This window comes from Ursus arctos, unplaced genomic scaffold (assembly GCF_023065955.2).
Source record: "Ursus arctos isolate Adak ecotype North America unplaced genomic scaffold, UrsArc2.0 scaffold_12, whole genome shotgun sequence".
In the NCBI taxonomy this organism is placed as follows: Eukaryota; Metazoa; Chordata; class Mammalia; order Carnivora; family Ursidae; genus Ursus; species Ursus arctos.
The window spans coordinates 64,727,171-64,749,375 of record NW_026622786.1 but is presented as its reverse complement, the minus strand read 5'-3'; the positions used below and the strand labels follow the sequence as shown (position 1 = coordinate 64,749,375).

The 22,205-nt window shown below is 50.4% G+C and overlaps 1 protein-coding gene across 1 annotated transcript in view; it reads right to left on the bottom strand.

The window, feature by feature from the left end:
* Positions 1 to 11,443, bottom strand: part of TTC39A (tetratricopeptide repeat domain 39A) — a 39,649-nt gene extending 28,206 nt beyond the window's left edge. The window contains exons 1-2 of the mRNA XM_026498125.4: positions 11,326 to 11,443; positions 4,070 to 4,174 (exon numbers count right to left, since the gene is read on the bottom strand). Of these exons, the coding sequence (XP_026353910.1) occupies positions 4,070 to 4,174; positions 11,326 to 11,363 (143 nt within the window). The 5' untranslated portion in view covers positions 11,364 to 11,443. The remainder of the gene's footprint in view (positions 1 to 4,069; positions 4,175 to 11,325) is intronic.
* Between the last annotated feature and the right edge of the window lie 10,762 nt (positions 11,444 to 22,205).

Below are 22,205 nucleotides of genomic sequence, written 5' to 3'. Positions count from 1 at the left end.
GATGCAGGTTGCCACAAACCTTCGATTTGTAACAAATGCAGTATCTGTGGAGTGCAGTGTGGTATGCCTGCACAGAGGGAGGGCAACTCCCCAAACCTGGACACCCCAAGTTTAGTTCACAATACGCAAGTTCTTGTTTGCTTATAGACTCTTGACCCCTGAGAGTAAGAGTCCCCTCACCTCTGAGTAAAACCCAGCTCTGGGACATCATGCCCACTGGGGTCCTACCTTCTAGGCCCAGACCAGCTGTCAAGTTGGGGAGGGCACCGGAAGAGCCATCAGAAGAGCAGGGTGTTGGGACCTGGGACTCCAGTCATGTGGAGGTCAGCTAAGCCTAGTGGCCTCCAGCCCTTCCCTCCTCTACCAACAGCTAAGCAAACTAAACTAGAAGCTACTCAAAGAAGTGACAAACACAGAAAACAAATGCCCAGGCTAGGGGATGAGGCGCAGAGCTTGATGAGCTCGTTATTCCCTGAGGGCAAAGTATGCAGAACAATTAAATGAGACACTGCATGCACAATGAGGAACAGTGAATGAAACTGGACCCCAACATCTTTTGAAGCTTCGATGGCTGTAAATGGGGAGGGGAGGCCATTTTTAAGCAGGAATTATTTCCCCTAGAACAGTGGTTCTTAATAAAGATGGGGAGATAATTTTCCTGTCCCACACCCCCCCCCCAGTTGTCCCCCAGCATCTGGCAATTTCTTAAAACATTTTTTGGTTGTCAAAATGGGGATGTGGGTGGGAGTGTGCTAATGACATCTACTGTTTGGACAGAACTCTCTTAAACTGAAAAAGAAAGGAAAGACTCTTTGAATGGGGCAGGGGCTAAGATAAGGGGCAGCTTCACTTCCTTAAGTATGATATTAAAAGCTAGCCTCATGAAGAGACTGGTCTCTCCCCATAGTGCCTCCTTGGCTCAGGGCAAGCATTTCCTCCCTGGGGCCAGAGTTGTGGGGCCTGAGTTGTGGGACTTCTGAGAGAGTGCCCTCTTGAGGTGAGGGAGGGTGAGGCAGCCCCCCCACACAAGGGGGCTATGGGGAGAGGGTGTGAAAGGTGTGGGGGGAGGTGGCAGGGAGGAGCCTGCGTAGGGACAGGTAATGACCAGAAGGGAAGTGGAACTGGGGAGTCTTCCAAAACTACTGGGAGGGGCACCTACATGTGCAGGGATGCATCAGGATGGAGCTTGGCCTACCTCACATAGCGGCTACCCTCTTGCGCAGACCTGCCTCTGCCCCACCTCAAGCCCAGACGCCCTCAGATGGGGGAGGAGGTGTGGGGACTGCTGCGGAGGGATCATTATAAGACTCATGACCATCACATGCTGAAATCCACGCCATCCTCCAGAAGCTGGGCCACCGGCCCCGACAGGAGAAACTGAACAGGTCAGGCTTGGGAACTTGGGGAAAGCAGTCCCCCTGCCTCAGCATTTGCTTTCCTGGGGAACTTGAGGGAACCAGATGAGGCAGAGGACAACCACAACCTAGAGCTAAAAAGAAGGGTTTAGGCAAGTAGGCACCAGACATGATTAGCCTCCTGGCCCCTCACCCCTAGCCCAATCCCAGAATTCAGGCAGCCAGAGGTTCTCTGACCATGCTGAGGAACAGAGGATTCTTCTCTGGAGAAGCTGACATCGGGGGCCGAGTCATCCAAAAACCAATCTCACCAATTACAAGGCCAAGCAGCCAGATGCTTCCCTTCTGGTCATTACCTGTCCCTAAGCAGGCTCCTCCCCGCCATCTTCCTTGCCCATCTCCCCCCACATCCAAAAACCAATCCCACCAATTACAAGGCCAAGAACTAGCTCTTAAATATGACCAGACAACCAGGGGCCAGGAGGCACTTGAGAAAAGCCCGCACCAGGAGATTCCCCCATTACACAGAAAAAGAGAGCTTGGAGAAAGCCAAGATTACATAGGGGAAAAAAAGTGTTTAAGAGAGAGACAATATTCTGTGATAACAACAAATATTTACTAGAGTGCTTACTATATGCCAGGCCATATCCTAAGGACTCTCATATTTCAAATTTAGATATAAAGAACAGAGTACATCCATAAACCAAGGATAAGATGTTTTAGGGAAAAAAAGAACATTCAGAGAACAATAACTACAAGGATATTAATTATATGATCACAGAAAAAAAGAAAATAGAAGGATCTCTTCTAACTCAATAGAAGGATTTAATGATAAGGTTGAGGAAATCTCCCCCAAATAAGAGGGGGGGGGGAAAGAAATGCAAAATTGGAGGGTAGACAGGAGGCTTAGAAGAGGACTGGTCCAGGAGGTCCAGTGTTTGACTTACAGAAAGCCTGAGGAAGGGAGACTGAACATGGAGCCGTCATGCTAGAGAAGGTCCCAGAACTGAAAGGCAGTCTCCAAATAAAAAATACCAAATAAAAAGACGTACGTTTCAGCACATCGTCGTGAAATTTCAGATTTGCAAGAACAAAAGAGAAGATTCTAAACATTTCTGGAGAAGAAAAAATGATCACACGCAAAGCTAGAAGAAATAAGGGTTCCTGTGGCTACAGCAGATGCTAGAAAACAGGGATGCAATGCCTTCAAAATTCTGAGGGGGGGGGGCGCGGATTATATTCATGCAACTCCTTCCTAGGAAAGTTTCTGGAGGACACGCTGTGGTAAAATGGGGGAGGATACCAGAGAAAAAGCCAGGTCAAGGAAACCAGAGAGAAGCAAAGGGAGTTCCAGGAGACAGCTGGGACGTGGCCAGTAGACACATCTGTCTTCCAGCAGACAGGTTTCCAGGGAAAAGCTTATAAAGAGTTCAGGATAAACGTATGGCAAATTAGGCAAATGAAAAGACAAGACAATTATTAACTCCAGAAAGGAAATGTAATCTTACAATGTATGGCTTGTGTCTACAATGAGCATCAGTTACCTAATTATAATAATGTAAACATTACTGATTTAGCCAGATAATGTGATACAATGATGAGAGGAGGATGAGGGAAGGGAGGTAAGGCAGGGGTATAAGAAAGCTAAATTCTTGGGGCGCCTGGGTGGCACAGCGGTTAAGCGTCTGCCTTCGGCTCAGGGCGTGATCCCGGCGTTCCGGGATCGAGCCCCACATCAGGCTCCTCTGCTATGAGCCTGCTTCTTCCTCTCCCACTCCCCCTGCTTGTATTCCCTCTCTCGCTGGCTGTCTCTCTGTCGAATAAATAAATAAAATCTTAAAAAAAAAAAAAAAGAAAGCTAAATTCTTGTCTACCAATAGATGTTGAAAAGTAAAAGGTTAAAAAAAAAAGAATATTATGGTCTATTAATTCTATCTTAATTTGTCTTTAAAAAACTGAAAAAAGGGACGCTTGGGTGGCTCAGTGGGTTAAGTGTCTGCCTTTGGCTTAGGTCCTGATCCCAGGGTCCTGGGATCAAGTCCAGCGTCGGGCTCCTTGCTCAGTGGGGAGCCTGCTTCTCCCTCTGCCTGCCACTACCCCTGCTTGTGCGCGTGCTCGCTCTAACAAATAAAAACTTAAAAAAAAAAAACTGAAAAAACTGACAAAGGAAGAGCAGTATAAGCATATTATTTAGAAAGAAGGCAGTAAATACTGGAACAAATGGCTAAATGATTAACCAACATTACCCTAAAGGACTTGAGTAAAGGCAACTCAAATCTTTAGTGCTCTGGGGAAAAATGAGGAAAAGCAGCTGTGTTAGAGCTGACAGGGGAGAAACCCCCAGTGGATTCAGCGGGAACAAGAAATCAAAGCGGAAGAGGCCACAAGAACCTAAAAGGAAGAAAGTCACAATGACCTTGGGGAGGGCCTGACTGCTCAGGGCTGTACAATGGGGAGCCTGAGCCCCTATTTTTATGGGACTCTCGGGGGGTCATGGTGACCCAGAAGGCTGAAGGCAGTCAGTTACACAGGATTCCTCTTACATAAGACCTCTGGTTCTCCATGACCAGACACCCCCATCCCTATACTACACATGGGCTCTTGAGTGTGTTCATGCCTGGGCACGGATGTGTGCGTGCACGTACATGTGCGCGGGCACACACACACACACACACACCCCGGGCCCCCACCCCCAACCTAGGCTTAAGCCTCACCTGGGCTTGAGGTAGCTGAGTGCTTCTGAGAACTGGTTGGTGAGGAAGAGGTCCAGGGCAATCATGCACTGGTCCAGGGCCTCATGGAGGCTGCTCACAGAAGTCCTGTTGGGAGAGACACAAAAGTGACCAGGAGACCTCAACCCCCCTTTGGGCTGGAACCAAGCCCCACGGGGCCCATGTGACCTCCCTGTGGGTCTTGGGTGCCTGTCACAAGCTCTTCCAGGCTGCGCGCTCTGTACTGGGACAAAGACAATTTGGACCCACCTCTAAGTGTTCCTAAAAGTGGGAGAAGAGCAGAATGGGGGTGTCATCTGAGATCTGGTGGAGGGGGTTGGGGAGGAACAGAGGATGGAAGGCAAGGAAGCCTCGGGAACAAATTTATCTTACCCCTCATAAGGGTAAAGGGAGTCTTTATGGCCCTTCTGACCCATTGGGCTTTTCTGCCCCCCAGGGGGGCACAGCCCACCCACTAAATCCCACTTCAGTCCTTTTCCTCCTCCTCCTTCTCCAGGACTTCTCCTGCCTTCCTCAGGCCTGCACTCTAGAACCCCAAAAACACTGTCACAATGGGCTATAGTGTGCGGCAGACCTGTAAGCCCTGTCCAGGGCCCTTTATCCTCAAGGGTCACCTTCCCAACGGCATTTCAGTGGGCCGGACTCTCTTCTAGTCTTCTAGTCTTCACACTCCTCTATAGCTTTTATCACCCTCACACATACACTTTTATTTGTTTATTTTATTTTTACTTATTTTGTGCTTATTGTCTGTCTTCCTCCACTAAAAGTAAGCTTCCCGAGGGCAGGAATCCTTGTTTTTTTCACTGCTGTATCCCAGCATCTAGTATCTGTTACAAAGTGGGCTTTTGATAAGTATCTGTTAAATGAATGAAAAAAAAAATGATTGAACAAGGAGTCTCAGATTAGGAGAACAAATCCTTGACCTTCCCGGGTCTCAGCTTCCTCATCTGAAAAATGAGAGATTGAACTAGGAGATCCCAAAAGTCCTATCTTGAGGATGGTCTTGAGGATGTCTCTTCTCAAGGAGTCTCTTTTGAGAGAAGGTTCCACAAGGAGCCTTGATGACCTCACTGAAAGGAGATCCTTTCCCCCACAGGTTAGTTGAGAGAGAGTCCCTTTCCACCAGGTAAATGTCTACACGTACCTTCGGACCCAGCTCTAATTTCTCCTCCTTGGTGCAGCAGCAGATTGTCCCGGCAAATCGAAACGTGTCCTGTTCAAAAGTGAACTCTTCTTCCTTCTCCCAAAGCTGTTTTCCCCCAGTCTTTGCCATCTTCATAAATGATACCCTTCTATCCAATTTCTCAAGCCAGAAATCTGATAGTCAGCCCTGATACATACCTCTCCTGAGCCTCCGCCATCTACCCCCTCCCTGAGCTCTGCCACTTCTGCCTCCTGAATCCAGCCCTGGTGCACTCCACCCAGGTCTGACGGAAGACTGCCCCTTCCACTCTTGCCCCTCCTACCCCTCCTCTCTCTCTCTTTCTCTCTCTCTCTCTCAGACCATTTTGCTCAGGATTTCAAGTCTCTTAAAGCTCTTCCTTGCCAGTCTCTTTGACTCTGTGAGATTCTGAGTAATTTCTTCAGATCTTCCATTTTACTAATTCTCTTGAGGTGTGTCTGATCTACTTTTCCTGAGTTTTTAATTTCAATGATTATCTTTCACGTTTCCAGAAATTCCACTTGCTTTCTTTTCAAATCTGCTTGGTCGTTTTGGGCGGTATTTTGTTCCCTGCTTACTGTTTCAAGTCCATCTTTGATTTCTTTACATGTTTTTAAAATATTTACATTCTAGATCTCATAATTCCAGCATCTTAGACTCTCAGGGAAACAAATTCTGTTGTTTCTTGATTTGAGTGTCTACTGCTCACAATGACTTGTTTCCTTGTGTGTTTTGTAATTTTACCATGAGCTCCTATTCATCTGATCCCAAAGGGATCTTAGGAGAAAGATCTATTCCTCCAGAGAGGATTTTCACTGACTTTGGCCAGATTCCCTGGGGTGCAACCATCCGATGATATTTAAGTTACTTTTTTGGGTTAGTATTTCCAGGACCACAAAGGGAGTGTGTCTTCAAGCCCAAAATTTGTGTGAGAGCAGATTCATATTTATAATTTCCTCCACCAGACCTGTCATCTCCCTTTTTGTGGGAGAGTGGATATTTCTTTCTGGTCAACGACTCTATTTGCTGAGGGGGTAGCCCTTTGAAGGTCCCAGATTCATGTGGTGGTGGTAGGGAGGCTAGGTTTCAACTCCTCACACTGTCACTGGGTAGGCCCAGGTCCTTACTTATCATCCCTGGAGTGGTCATTAAAACTCAAGGTCCTGGATTTCTGGAATTTGTCAACACCCTCACACTGCTGAGGCTTCATCTCAGCTTGATCTCAGCTTCCTTTTTATTCTTGGCTTGAGAGGATTTCTGTTACTTCTGTGGGAGCTCAGGAATGTATTTTAAAGGATGTTTGGAGTAACCCATGCAGCCTTTAGGTAGTTTTTATAAGGGAGAATGTTCGAAGCATTATTCCCTCTAACCCATCCTTCTCACAATAGCCAAAGTTATCTGTTGGACCATGTCACTTCTGAATTTGAAATCCTTCACTGGCTTCCTATTACTCTTAGGATAAAGACGAAGTTTCTTTCTATGACCGAAAAGGCCCCACCAAAAGCAGCCTCTGTCCCTCTCTTCATGAGACAGTGTCTTCCTTTGTGCCCAGGGCTTAGCCTAGTGACTGGTGTTCAGTCTGCCCATTCTGTTAGATGAATCAGTGAAGAGGCAGTGAGCACCTACAGCCCTGGGTGTTTAACTGGCCTTCTCTCCTTGAGCCCTCACGAAGCCTGTGAAGTAGGATTATTATCCCCACTATAGATGAGGCACAGAGGAGAGGTGACCAGGCCAAGATCACATGCCCAAGCACGGGTTCTAATCAAGTTTCTGCCTGAGCCAGTGCCTACCCACCAGCTCAGCCCCAGGAAGTCAAGCCCATTGTCCTGGCTTATGACCATCTCTAAACAACTCCAGAGCCAAGAGCCTACCTCCCATTTCTGCATACACCCCACCACCACCTCTGCCTCCCATCAGGAAAGACGTTCTGCCTCCTTGCTCTATGTGGAGAGAAAGACAGATGATACATAGCACAGAGGTGCATTACCTCCCTTGACAGCCCCAGAACCTCTTCTGCTTAACTGTAGTAAGGTGGGTCTGAGGTGACCTCTCCAGACTGGGAGCTGCTTTGGGGTGGCCCTGGGGCTGATTTCCTCCTTCTTTCTTCCCACAATACACACTAATCTCTGGTTCTGGCCCAGACCCGGCCCTGCCCTTGAAGAGTTCACAGTCTACAGAAGTGACAGATGCAGGCAGAAGCAGGGACAGCCAGAACCATCAAGGCTGCAATCATGGGGATCACTGAAGGCTAAGGGGGCCCACAGGTGGAGATGGGGGCACTTGAGGAAGATTTCCGGAAAAGATGGCACTGAACTGAGGACAAGATGGAGAAAGAAGTCCAAGAGGGAAAAAAGGCGAGCAAGGAGCTAGAGTCATGATACCATAGTGACAAAGAGGCACAAGCTGTAGGGGCGAGGTGCCAAGATAGGCTCTGGAAGGCCTGCTAAGTGGAGGGGTACGGCGGGGATGTCCTGGCTGTCTAGGGAGCTCAGGAAGGTGGGAGACATTGGCCCCATTTGACTTATGACGGCATTCATAACCACCCCTTCACCACCATGAGAATATCACTTCAAGTTCTAAACTGATGCCTGCCTTACTTCACTCAATCCTCCCACCAGTCCAGGGGCAGGCCTGCTTATCTGCATTTGACCGATAAGGAGATAAAGGCAATAAAGATAGGAACCTAGGGAAAAGATAGAAATACTTTCCCAAAAAAAAGCAACCTTGCCAAACCTTTCTCCTCCGCTGGCTGTGACTCAGGTCCCCACTTCCCCGCAGGCCGTCCTGCGTCTTCACCTTTCTGCTCCAGGCCACCTTGCCAGCCCAGGTTAATACATTACTGAGCTCCTGAGGGGTTGAAGGTGGACTTTCCACTGTGGAAAGGAGAACCCGAGACACTGGGCTGCCACTGAGCTGGATGCAGCATGGAGTAGGGCTGGTGACCAATGCCACGAGCTGTAGCATCGTAGGGGAGAGAGGCTTGAGGCTGGAGTGAGAAGGGAGCTGTCAGGCGGCCTGGAGTCACCGCACCCTCACCTTCCCCCCCGCCCTTCCCCGCTTCAGTCCACCTGGAAGCTGCTACCCTGACACCTGGTGCACACAGCTGGGTGGAGCAGGGGGACCTCTCTGTCCCCACTAGGGCAGTAGAGGCAATGCAAGGAAGTCACTCAGGGAGCAGACTGGAGCCAGAGCTGGCTTTTCCTCCCTGCTTCACCATTCAAGAGGAACTCTGTCAGCGGTGTGGGGCGGGGAGGGGATCTGTCCATGGGGACTTATCCCAAAGTAACCTCTCTAAATTGCACATGTGGTTGTATCTCCTTCCAGAGCACCCCCCTTAGCTGTGAATAAAGTGAATATTATGTGACATGGAGCAATGTGACATGGCCTCATGCAGTGGCACCTTCAAGGGTTTTTAAAGCAGAAAACCCTGGTCTCAAACTGCAGCTCGGCAATTGTTCATCAGAAAAACTTGGGAAGGTTCTTTAACCTCTATGAGCCTCAGTGTCCTCATTAATAAAATGAGAATGGCTGCTCCCACCTCCTAGGGTTGTTGAGAAGAATGACTGAGACAGTAAAAGTACTTGGGAAATGTTAGCCATTGTTACTTGTTCTTCTATGAGAATGTGTTTCCATCATGTCTGCAGCAACACCACTTTTATAAGAAAACTAAATAACTTTAAAACATTGAGTGTACCTATCCTCTGACCCAGCAATTCCACTCCTGTGGGGCAACCGAGAAGAGAACTCACATATGCGCAAAAGACGACCTTATGAGAATATTTACTGTTTGAATAGCAAGACCCTGGGAACCACCTCAAAGTCCATCAAGAAGGCTGATAAACAAAGAAATGGGGGACTCTACGTTGGGTGGAATATCACACATCAGGGAAAGTGGGGACCAGAGCTGCAAGGATCAAGAAGACTACATCTCAGAAACCTGAAGCTCAGTGAGAAAAAGCAAGCCACAGAATGACTCATGCTGGATAACTCCATTTATATAAAAATTTTAAAGTCAGAACAAGCTACGTTTTCTTAGACTTACACTCAGTGAAGGAATAAAAACAGCGAATGACAAAACCAGTGATACTGTAACAGTGTTGTAGGATGACAGATGGTAACTACAGTGTGGTATGCACAGCATAATACGGAGAAGTTGAATCACTACGCTATACACCTGAAACTAATGTAACGTTGTGTGTCAGCTATACTCAAATTTTAAAAAATTAAAGTGCAAATGACAAAACCAAAATTCAGGACAGCAATTATCTCTGGAGGGGGAAGAGGGGAGGGTCCACAGAGGCTTCTCTGCTATAATTTTTTCTTAACAAGAAGAATATGAAATAAGTGGGCACAATGTTAACATCTGAAAAAGCTAGGTGGCAAGGGCATGGAGTTCATTTTATTATTTGCTATATTTTTCCTGAAGGCTTAAAATATTTCATAATTTCCAAAGTGGTGGAAATTTAAAGTTTGGTTTGTTTACCACTGACCCTCATATACTGGGCTGGGCTCAAAGCAGGCCTTGGGAGGGTTTGCTGAGTGACTGAGTATCTTTGGTGAAGGTGGAACTGGATTGCCTCTGCTCTGCTCAGACCCCACCAGGATGGCACTGACCAGGGATGGGGGCAGATGGACCTGTGTGGCCTCAAAGAAAAGGGCGACCTGGAGGGCATGCAGTGGGGGCAGGTATGGTTCAGTATGAGGAAGATCCACCAGTGCTAGAAGACAGAGCTTGCTGCCCTAGAGGCCCATGGAGGCGCCAGAGGAGCCTGCGGTTGTAGAGTGGACTCGGGCAGGGATATGAGCGTGCAAGGAAGAGGGATGGATGTGGCTTCTAGCCTGGGCAGTTCAGGATTCTTTGATAGTGCCCGGTTCCATGCCTGCCTTCTCTCGTGGAAGCTTCTTTTCTGGGCACACTAGGGTGGTGCTTAGTCAGGGCTGGGCAGAAGGGACCTAACCAGACTCCGGATTTACATACTTCAACTCAGAGCAGGAAGGGAGCAGCCAGGCCTGGCCTCCCTGTATTTTCCAAAGGAGGGACCAGAAGTCTGGGGAGGATAAAGGATGTGGCCCAAATCATACAACAAACATGGTCAGGGCAAAACTCATCAGGCAACCGTCCCCCAGGCCAGAGTGTCCCTCAGTGACCCAACTTCTAAGCCTTCACCCAGGATGCACACACACGTGCTGTGGAGGCCTCCAGCTGAGGCTGGCACCAGCCCCCCTCGCCTCCGTGTTCACATGTTAGCCCTGAGGCCCTTGGCAAATATTGTCCCTGGTGGTGAGGCTCCAGGTAGGGCGGACACACCTCCCAGCTCACCTGAGCCAGATCTCCACCCAGCAACTTCCCAGCAGGGCCCTCAGGAGTCGCCCCCCACTCACATGCGCCCAGGAAAGGGCCAGCTGCTCCAGGTGTCCCAGCAGCTAGCAGCTGTCACTGCTACAGGGGCAGTGTAGGGACTCTACAGGGTTCCTCGGTGGGGCGGGGAAGAGCAGAAGAGCCATATTGGAAGCGACAACACCCACCTTTACTACCCCAGTTCCTGCTGCGCCCAATGGGCACAGCTGATTCATATCTCAGCCTTTTAACTCCTTCAGATATCCCCGAAGATTAGGCAGTATGGCACCCAGGTGGGGGCTCTGGCATCAGAGAGAGCTGGGTTCAAATCCCAGGCCCACCGCTCACCTTCTGGGTAACGGAAGGCAAGTCCCTTAAGAGCTATGCCTCAGTTTCCTCAACTGTAACGGAGGTGAAATAACAGAGCCCACCACAGGTGTAAACGCCACGAGGGGAGGAAGGCGGCTCTGACGTGGCCGTTACTACAGCTCCGTGATAAAGTTGGGACCCAGAGGGGAGTGACCGCCCCAGGATCCCCGGAGCCTCTACTCCCCTCACGCGAGCGTCCGCAGCCCCCTCCCCACTCCCCGGCGGCGGCGGCGACTCCCGGAGGCCGGGCGGGGCGCCGGGCCCGGGCCCGGGGGGCAGGGCTGGGAGCCGCAGTGCGGGCCGGAGGCGCGGGGGAGGCCTGGCCCCGCGCCCACCCCCCCCCCGGGGCCGCCCCCGCCGCGCACTTACCCCGCGGGCAGGGAGTCCGCTGCGCCCGCCGAGCTCATCGCGGAGGGGGGCGGGCAGCGTGCCCCCGCCGGACGCCAGCCGCGGCCCAGGTGCTGCCGCCGGAACCCCGAGCCGGGCGCTGTGCGGCCGAGCCGCAGACGCGGCGGCCGGGGAGGGGCGCGCCGGGGGCGGGGAAGGCGGCGGGGCCGGGCCGGGCCTCGGTCTGCTTGCCCGCGCAGTGGGGCCGCGGCCGCCGCCCGTCTGCGGCCGACTGGAGGCCGGGGCTGGGCGGGGGGCGGCCTCGGGATGCGCGCCCACCCTCAGCTCTCACAGGTGAGAGGCCCGGGCGCCCAAGGTCCTCCGGGCCCATGCCGCGTGCCCTCGCTGCGCAGCCCCCCGGGGCCGGAACTCGCTCCTTCCTCACACAGCCCCACCTATTTGTGGCCAGAAAGTTCTCTCAGACCTGCGGTCCACCTCCCCGTCACTCTCCCCTCCCCCCACCCCAGCTCCCGCCTCGCAGCGCCCCCCACCTGAGCCCTTCGTCATCCCACCGCATTGGTGGGGGGTATTCATGCTGAGAAAGACACAGCCTCCAGAATCAGGCTTGCGTTTTAACACTCCCTTTTGCCCACTGCCTGACGGTGCGTGCAGCACACAAGAAGGTGGAAAATAACGCGGTTTAGCACTCACTGCTAGCCAGTAGTTCACACTCGCCTTCCCAAATCAACGCCATAGCTGCCATTTTACAGAGAGGAAGCACAGAGTTTATGTCACTTGCTCAAGTTAACTCACCTAATAAATAGCAAGTTGTGATTGAAACAGGCCCTCCTGACTCCAGGGTGGACACTCTTGCCTCTCTCTCCCCCTTGGTCCCCTCCCCTCTGAGTCCCCAACCCCTATATGGAGTCACCCATAACACTCCTCAAATGCTGTGCGCATAGCCCTAAGGTATATGTCTAGGGCCAGGGTTGAAGCCCACCTGGCCTTCTGGCACAAAGAACCACTGGTCCCTGAAGAGTTAACCAGCCATCACTTCCAGGTCCCAGATGCTCTTAACCATGACTCATCAGAGCACGTGGCTGCCATTAGAACTGTCCCTTTACAAAGGCAGGGGACAGAAGGAGGAGGGACTCGGAGCTCCCCTGGAGCAACCCTTAGCTCCAGGATGTCAGAAGAGGAAGCAGGAGGAGCCTGTACAAGCAGGCATGGTAGGAAGAAGGCTGCGGACTAGATCCTGGGAGAGCCAGGTAGATTGGGCCTGGTGGCAGAGGGGAGAGAGGTTTAGAAGATTACTGTTTAAATCTAGACAGGCTGTCTGGAAAGGTAGTGAGTTCTTATCCTGCCCATACGTGAACAGAGGCTAGATGTTCACTTGCAAGAATCATCCTATGTCTGGGATTCTCAGACATGGGCACAGAAAAAGTAACTACAAGGAGCAGGCGATAATGACGTCCACCATCCTCTGGAGGAATCCAGAGACGAGGGAATGCAACATTGACTGGAGGCGTTAGGGAAGGGCTTCTTGGAGAAGGTGGGCACAGAGTTGAGCCTTGAAGTTTATATCGTTTATACACAATAAAGTCATGGAAAGGGTGTACCAGATGGGAGAACAGCATGGGTGAAAGCAGCATGGAGGTGGGCAGAGGCACGCCCATGTCGGCTGGCGTTTGTGAGGTGGGTGAGAAGACCAGCAATGTGTATGAAGAAGAGCCTCAATAATGGGGCTAGGGCACCCTGTGACACGCCATGCCCACCTCTGGGCATTTGTACATGCTCGTCCTTCCACCTGGGACACACATTCCTCCCTTGTCATTCATTATTCATTCATTTAATCTGGGTTCGATCCAGAAGCTTACAATTGAAAGACTTCTTTTCAAAAAAAGAATACAAATTTACCAATATAAAACTGCCAGAGTCCTTCCAGAGCCCCAGCAAGGGCCAGGTGAGTGAGCGGTTCTGCAGCCTTATGCTACGTTAGTTACAGGTAAATCTTTATTGCATTTGACCAACATTTACTAAGAATCTGACAAATGCCCAAACTCCTACTCGCCCTGCAGGTTTCAGTTCAGACAGCACCTCTTCCAGAAAGCCCTCCCTCCCTGGCTGGGTCAGGGGCTTCCTAACCGCCTCTGACCTACCCTCATCACCGTAGGCTGATGGTGGTGGAGTGAGGTGTGTATGTGATTATCTCTGCCATCAGACTGGGAGCTTTTGGAGGGTTAGGGCTGGTCAGACATTTCTGTTTCTGATGAATCACCGAATACCAACACTGGGCCTCGCACGTTACCATTTCCCTCTGAGGTAATGGTTATAATAATGACTGATGTTCACCGAAGGCTTATTACACGCGACACATGTTAAGTGTAGAACATGGACTATCTTCTTTAATGCTCACTTTTAACCACCTCTCTGAGCCTCAGTTTCCTCACCAGTAAAATGGAAATACTGCCGCCTGCTTCAAAGGGTGTTTGTGAGGATTAAGAATTCCTGTATCTAAAATGCCCAGCAGAGGGGCGCCTGGGTGGCACAGTGGTTAAGCGTCTGCCTTCGGCTCAGGGCGTGATCCCAGCATTATGGGATCGAGCCCCACATCAGGCTCCTCCGCTAGGAGCCTGCTTCTTCCTCTCCCACTCCCCCTGCTTGTGTTCCCTCTCTCGCTGACTGTCTCTATCTCTGTCAAATAAATAAATAAAATCTTTAAAAAAATAAATAAATAAAATAAAATAAAATGCCCAGCAGAGTACCTGGCAGGTGACACAGTGCTGTGCGGTGCTCTGGTGGTGGCGGGGGTGAGGCAGATGCTATTATTCTCCCCTTTTGTAGATGAAAACTGGAGCTCAGCAAGTCAAGCAGCCAAGCTACCCTTGGAGCTGGAACTCTCCCCACACAGCAGTGGCAATGATGTTGGAGCCATTCACCTGATGAGTCAAAGCCCCAGAGTGGTCCACCCTTCAGGAGGGCTCCACCCGGGCAGCTCCCAGCTCCCAGGAGCTCTGGCTCAGCCCCAACCCTGGGGAGGCTGGGAGTCACCACTGTTTCTGCCTCCCAACCCAGGCGACTCTGCTCAGGTCGCCTGCCCATTTCTACCTCAAGCTGATAGCCAAGCTGTGGGGACCAGGGGAGTACACTGAGTCCTGGGTTCCTTCCTGCCCTGCTGGGGGAGTTTCCTGCTGCTTTGTGCCTGGAAATTGCCAGGCCTGCTTTTTCTCTCATTTTCTCCCCAACCTGCAAGAACAAATCACTGGGCTCACCACACCTGATGGCCCTGAGAACCTCCATGGACTACTTTGACCTGTCCCATCCTCAGCTTAAGAAGGCCCTCAATAAATATGTTTCGTGAAACCTCCTCAGGATGCTCCAGAAAGCCCCATAGTGGCTTTATCTCCCATCCCACAGGGGCCTGGACCAAGTGTGACTTGGACTCAGGTCTTGACTCCTTTTCCTATAGGAAAAGTGTGTGGACAAGGGGGTGGTCACAGAAATGAGCATGTGAAAAGTGATGTCATTGTTGTAGAAACAGCTTAAGTTGGGAAGTCCGCTCTGCCTCTACCTCTCTGACCCCATCTTCCCATCTGTAAATCTGGAATAACATGCCAGCCTCCCAGGGATTCTGTGAGGCTTTACTCATTACTCAGGTGATGACTGGGCCCCTTCCCCCTTCTCATTCCCTTCCTCCAGGCCTTTCCCTGGCATGAAGCAATCCCCGACTAGCTCTCTCTACCAGCCCAGAAATAGCTAGTTGGACTCCAGAGCTCCCCCCAACCAACCTAGCTGGGCTGGTGACTATACAGCGGGTTTTCTTAAAGTGAGTGAGCCCCACCCAGCAGGTTGCAGGCTTGGGCAGGTTAATAATTCACAACCAACAGGCCCATCAACAAAGGGCCCTTGCACAGGGCTGTGACAATCACAGTTCTGAAATATTCCTTGGCAGGGGCTCTTAGGGAAGACCTAGGCCTATTTGTTGGGCCAGCCTCCTCCCTCCTCAGGAACTCTGACCCCCACTAGCTGTGTAACCTTGGGCAAGTTACTGCCCCACTCTGGCCCTTAGGTTCCTCTTCTCCCCATGTAGAGGCGAAAGAAGGGTGGACTAGGAGCCCAAGGCCCTTCCTTGCTCTGATGTTCTTAGTTCTGGGATCTGAGCTCTTGTATCAAAGTCTGGTCTCCCAGAGCTGCTGAAAGTGGGTCTAAGGAAGGAGCCCCAGTCAGGCACAAGGGACCAGGAACAGTTTTGATTGAAAAAAAGAGGCAGAACTCTAATGAGATGTTTCAGGCATTGAGTGGCATCTTGTCGGGGGTTAGAACTTGGACTACAGAGCCAGAAAGATCTGGCTGGACTCCTGGCCCCACCACATCCTAGCTGTGCAGCCCCAAGCAAATCACTCTATGAGCTTGAGGCAGGGCAGGGAGTGGTTCAGAGAGAAGGTTAGCACCCCAGCTCTGACACCCTGGATCGGTGACTTTAGTTCTGAGATGGGGATGATGACGGCACCAACCTCATTAGGCTGTCACAAGGATTAAATGAGGTAACGTACGTAAAGCACTTGGAACAGGGCCCTACCATTAGTCTTTGAGCTTTAGTTTCCTTACCTATAAAGCCGGGATAACAGGATTGTTGTGAACGTTAAATGAGCAAAGGGACCCAACAGAGCTTTGGAACCATGCAAGGCTGTCCAGAGAAGAGGGACGTCTCCTAAGATAGACATGCAGACCTGACCTGGGCCACAAGGACATCCACTGGACACCCACCACATACCTTTATGGCAAACGGGCTACCTCCTACATTGCCATGGGGAGTAGAAAGCAGCACCATCTTTCAGAAGGGCAACTGGAATTTTGGACTGAAAACCTTAGAAAGGTGACCCAATAACACCTAGGCAACAAATGTGTCTGAAGAAATAGTCAGACCTAAAGATTTCTGGTACAAAGATTATGTATATATAGTGTTTCCTATAATAAGGACACAGCTGTTAATAACCTAAATGCCCATCAATAATTATTTCAGTGAATTATAGTGAATTTATAGGGTCAAATATTCTGCAGATATTTAAATTATGTTTATAGAGAATTTCTTTGCCTGGATTACTATATTGTTTCCCAAGTAGTTTCTCTGCTGCAACCCCTGTCCCCTTATTGTCTTCTCCAGACAGAACCAGACCCATTTGATCTGATCCTGTCACCTGTCTGTTCAAAACCCCGCACTGGCTCCCCATGTTGTTCAGTGTAAGAGCTAAAGTGTCCACTTGGCCTTGAGGTCCTGACTGACCTGCACCACCATCTCTCTCTCTGACGTCATCTCCCTTTACTCTCTCTCTCATAGTCAGCCACTCCAACCTCCTTGCTTTATTCCAAATATGTCGGGCACACTTCCACACTTCCACCTCAGGGCACACTTACTACTCCTTCTGCCTGGAATGCTCTTCCTGCAGGTATTCACATGATTACTCCTCCACCAAAGGGCTTCAGATCTCAGCTCAAATGTCACCTTCTCTGAGGCCTTCCCTGACTGTTCTGTTTAAAATGGAACCTTTGCTCTCATCCTCCTTATTTCTTCATCCTGCATTATTTTTTCCATAGCACGTGTTATCTTACCTCCTGAATATTTTGCTTATTCATTTATTTTCTGTCTCTACCTATTACATTCTACACTCCATAGAGGAGGGATTTTTTTTTTTCCAGTTTTGTTCTCTAATATATTTGCAGTGCCCAGAACAGTACCTGACACCCAGCAGGTGCTCAGTAATTGTTGTGTTCCTGAGTTTTCTGGAAGGTGGGAAAATATTTAAAAAGCAGAATACAAAAGTAGTACCAAAAAGAAAACCCCAATGTGTATGCATTTGAGAAAGCACAAGGAGGCTCCACTTCCTTATCTATTAGAATTGGAGACCGCAAGACCTCCCCAGTCAGAGCTGAGGTGGATGGAAGGCGATGACGCATGTCAAATCAGGGCTCAGCCAAGGGCAGATCTCACTCTTATCAGATCACTGAGGCAGCAGGGCGGCAGGGGGGTAGGGACATTGTAGAGGCCGGGGCCTAGGTCAGAGGGTCCAGGGGAGAGAAGCTGGGGCTGAAGGGAGCAGTGGCAAGCGAAGGAGAAGGGGGACGATTTGAGTACGGCGTTGTGCACTGAACCTGTGGGGAGGTCATCCCTCTTTGACTGGCCTGTCTGTGCTCAGGGATGGCACTTGGGTGTGCCCTTTAGTCACGACGGGGTAAAGGAAGTACCCACCCACCCATTTTCTTGGAAAGACAGCAGAGTTATCTTCAATCTGAGACTTAGATGCTCTATCTGGGGGAGGGTATTTCTTAGCTGGAGATGAATTCTTGCAGGGGGAGGGTCTTGCCAGGGCAGACTTTTCGAGGGGGTGAGAGGGACACCTGAGGCTGTGGGAGGGAACTAGCAGGGACAAACGTCATTCCATGGGGGAAAAAGAGACTCAAAAGGTATGAAGCATCTGGCTCAGGGTTACCTGGATAGAGCACCCCATGTCCCACTCACTGTCATAATTCCTAATATAACTGTCCTCCTGGGGTACATGGGAGAAATCCAGCCACTTAGTAGGAAGGATTTTTCCTAAATACAACAGATTTCTGAACTGCTGTTTTCATCTGAAAGAGCAAGGAAGGAAGATGTGGGAAGACATACACTGGGCTCTCCCAGATGTGGAAGTTTTGCAGTTAGCCTCCTTCCAGGATGGCTGAGGGGCTTGGCAAAGGGCCACAGAATCCTAAAAAACTTCTGTTACTCATTCCCTGCTTCCTAAGGTGTTTTACAAAGTTGCAGACTGGTTTTAGGTCAAGCTGGAAAGGAATTAGGAGAAGGGTCTGTCCCACCCTTGGGATGGGGTGATAAAGGGAAGCACTTCAGGGACCGTTGCCCTGTAAGCTCCCCCACTCCCAGGCCGGTGTGGTGGTGGTAGTCAGGCTGAGAATGGGGCTGGGGCTGGCAGTCACAACTGCAGGAGAGAGCCACAAGGGACTAGTTCCCAGCTCCCAGGGTGTCAACAACTGGAAGACTCTTGGAGGGGTAGAGGGGGCTCCAAGCAAATCATATTTTGGGTACTTGGCGAAGCTATGATTTTATTTTAAGCCCTGCTTATTGGCCACAGTTACCTTACAACATGGCGCCCACCCCCACAGCTTGTTTTTAGGGGTACTGCTTCTCCTTCCCTCCTCTCCAGCCCCACTGGCTGAATGGTAGCTGCCTCTTGTTTGACTCCACCTCTCAGGGCACAGTGACTGGTTGAAGGAAGGGTCCGTTGGAATATTTTTCTGAGCTTTTTCAAATGAGACTGGTGGAGAAGCCCCTTCCTCTTCTGACCTGGGGGACTAATGACAATATCAGTAACACTCCTTGGTTACACTGACTATGTGTTAGGCACTGTTCTCAGCGCTTTACACAAACTAATTCACATAATCCTCACAACAACCCTGTGGGGCAAGTCCTAAGATTACCTTCATTTTACAGATGAGGAGAGTGAAGAGAAATTAATATAACAGAGAAATTAAATAACCTATCCAAAGTCATACTGCCAGAAAGTCCCAGGGTCAGGATCCAAAATCCACCTGTGTGGCTCCAGGATACTTTTCACTGCTTTGTCTTATTGTCCCAGGACTTGAGCTTGGAAGCTGCTGGCAGCCATGCCTTGCACGGAATGGAGAAGAAGTAGGTGAGCATTAGGAGAGAAAGGAGCTGACCACAGAGAGAAATGGAATTGAGCAGCAGGAATTTTCAGGGGAAGGACAAGATTTGAAGATAAATCAGGAACTGGCATGCTGGCAGAGCTAACACTGCGACCTACATAATCTATTTCCAACTGACCTCAAGACAGGACCAAAAATGTCCCAAGTCGGAATCTCTCTGTAACTGATAAAGAGGGACGAAGGTTACCTGCAGGTTTCCCACGGCGTCCTCCTGAGAGATTGAGGATTTGAGGGCTGCAGTGTGCCTCCCACACCAGGACCCTCTCATACCCCACGCAGCTGCTCTGGACAGCAGAAGGTAGGTCAGCACCCTGGGATCAGAAACCTCAATATCGTAGAACCCGGCAATTTTAAATCCTGACCCTCATAATTCACAAATGCCTTAATTCACAGAATCTGAGAATCACAGAGGTGAACACTCAGCACTGGCCCCAAGTCCAGATCCTGTCCCAAGGAAGGGACCCGAAAACCACTCCAGGATTCCGGTCACCAAATTTGAAGCTGCCTACCTGGTGGCATCTGAGAGCTCCCGGAGCTCAGGTTCAAAGGGAGGGCAGGAATTCTGTTGACAGCAGCCCTAGGACCCCAGCTTCTTTGGCTGGGCCCCTCCATTCTCAGAGAGCCCCTCCCCCCATAGCAGCTCTGCCACTTACTCTCCCAAAAGCCATGTGCCCAGCTACACGTTCCCCTTTGCTCCTGGTGCTGCTTCCTACCGGAGCAGCCATGAGTGGGGGCTACCGGTATGGCTAGGAAGGGACCCTGTTTTTAGCACCAGTAGGTGACAGTCCCCATTGTAAGATTGTGGGCATCATTTCTCTCTCCTAACACCTCCTGGCTATCCATCCTGGTGCCCGGAATCCCACTCTTGGCTCCCAAACCTTTCAGAATCCCCTTTGTTCAATGGGAATACCTCAGTTACCTCATACCACTGCCAAGAAGGAAGTGAACTCACATTTACTGAACACCAAATATGCCCCAGTGGCTGTCTGTGAGGTCCTTTCCAATGTGACTTCACTAGGTCTTCCCACCACTCAGTGAACAGCTATTATTTTATAGCTGAGTAAAGTTAAGTTCACACAGACCAAGTAATTAAATCAAGGTCATAGAGCCAGTAAGTAAGTGGCAGAACAGGAGCTGGGCAAGCTCTTCACCCTTTGGCCAGGCTGTGGGAGACCAGGCAGTGCGGTGGGTGAGGGGTGAGGGTGGAGAAGTCACAGGTCCTGAGCTGGGTTTGTGCCTCTGATATGAGACTTTGTGGGGACAACTGGGAGTATTATCTGGGTATTTGTGCCCAGCAAGTTCCACCTGAAGCATAAAGGCACATGTGTTCAGGCCCTCCCATATACTCCCTCATGCCAGCCTCCCCTCTGGTCTCCCGACCTCCTTCCACACTGTGACATCAGCAACATACACACATTTGCAACTAGAAGTTTCCTCGCGCCTACAGGACAGAGCACAACCAGGTTCTCATAGGCAGGGCAGGCCTCAGGCAAGAAATTCATCTGGACATAGCCATTCTTTTCTACCCCAACCAGGGGTTCTCACTTCCTCGGAAATTATCCCTTCATGTCCTCATCAAAACCGAAGCACACTCTCAGCCCCTGTCCCCTCTGCATGCGTAGTGGGGAGACAAAAAAGGGTGACCCTGATTCAGTGTTGAAATTGTCTGTCCCTCAGCAAAATCCTTTTTTCCTGAGGTAGCAGGGTCATCTTTAAATATATAAATCCTCTCCCTGATGCCCTCTAGTGGCTTCCCAACACACAATGAAATCTAAACTCGCCCTGTTCCGCAGCAGCCTGCCTCCTGGATCCAGTCTCACAGTGATTCACGTCAAGGACCCCCTTTCTGCCCCTCAGACACAAATCACACTTTGACTTCTGGGAATGGTCTATTTTATTCTCCATCACATGGCCCTTTTTAAAGCTTTACACAGCATTGTTTATTTACCTATTGGTGTAGTCTGTCTTTTCCACCAGAACATGGTCTCCTGAGAGCAGGGAGATGTGTCTTGGAAATAACACCATATCCGAAACACCTAGTACAATGCCTGGAACACGGTATGTGCTCAACAATGTTTGTTAAAAGACTGAATGAGACCATGAGAAGGAAGCAAAGATGCTGAAAGCCCCTGAGTCTGACTCAAGGGTGGGGTTAGAAAGGCTCTCTAAAAGAGGTCACCTGAAGTTGAGTCTTACCGATGTGAATGTCAGGAGCAGAGGACAGCATTCCAGACAGAGGCAACCCTGAGCAGCCTGGCACAGTTGTGAGAGCACTATAAAGCCAATGGTGTTGCTGGATCAGAGTGAGCGCTGGGGAGTTAGGGGAAACGGGCGAGGCAGGTCACAACCTCTCTACTCAAGCAACAACCTTGAACTTTAACCTCTAGGTGATAGAGAGCCATGGAAGTTTTAAAAGAAAAATGACATGATCTGGCTCATGCTTTAGGTAAGATCAGTCTGAAGGATGCATGGAAGAAGACTGGAGGAACTGGGAAAGTTAGGGCTATTGTAATAGTCCAAAGGGGAATGAATGGCTTTGAGAGACACCAAAGAGAGAAAATCAGCAGGACTCCTCTGAGACTGGGGTGGAGATAAGGGAGGGAGGCGAAAGGGATGACTCCCAGATTCTGGGCTTGAGCAACAGGGTGGATGACGATGCCATTCACTGAGATGGGAACACAGGAAGAGGAACAGGTTTAGGGGTGAAGATGTGAAGTGTGATTTGGGACTTGCAGAGTCCGAGGTGCTTGCAGGAAAGTCAGATGGAAGTGCGGGGAGGGCAGTTGGATTGCTCTTCTCCAGGGAGTAAGGAGGGGGAACTTTAAGTATGTAAAGGAAAGGAATTGTGTGTCTAAGCTCAGAAGAGAGGTCAGGACTGTCCCCTGTCCTCTTTCTCAAGGGCACACATCTGGAGACACCAACTCATCCGGGAGGTGGGGACAGCTGGGGAGGTGGAGGCCACACACGGGAGACAATGACATCCCTCATGGGTTGACCTTGGAGGAACTGTGGGGCACATAATTCCACCATGGACCAGCACTGACACCCAAGATTTCCCCCAGAGTGCTGCCCCCAGATGTGGACAACCCAGGGTCGAGGCGGGGGCGGGGCGCGGGGCGGATGGTGTGCCTGCTCTCACCTGTCCCGGCACATAGAGTGCCCACGGCCTCGCTCACGCAGCGCTCTGGAGGACCAGGTGC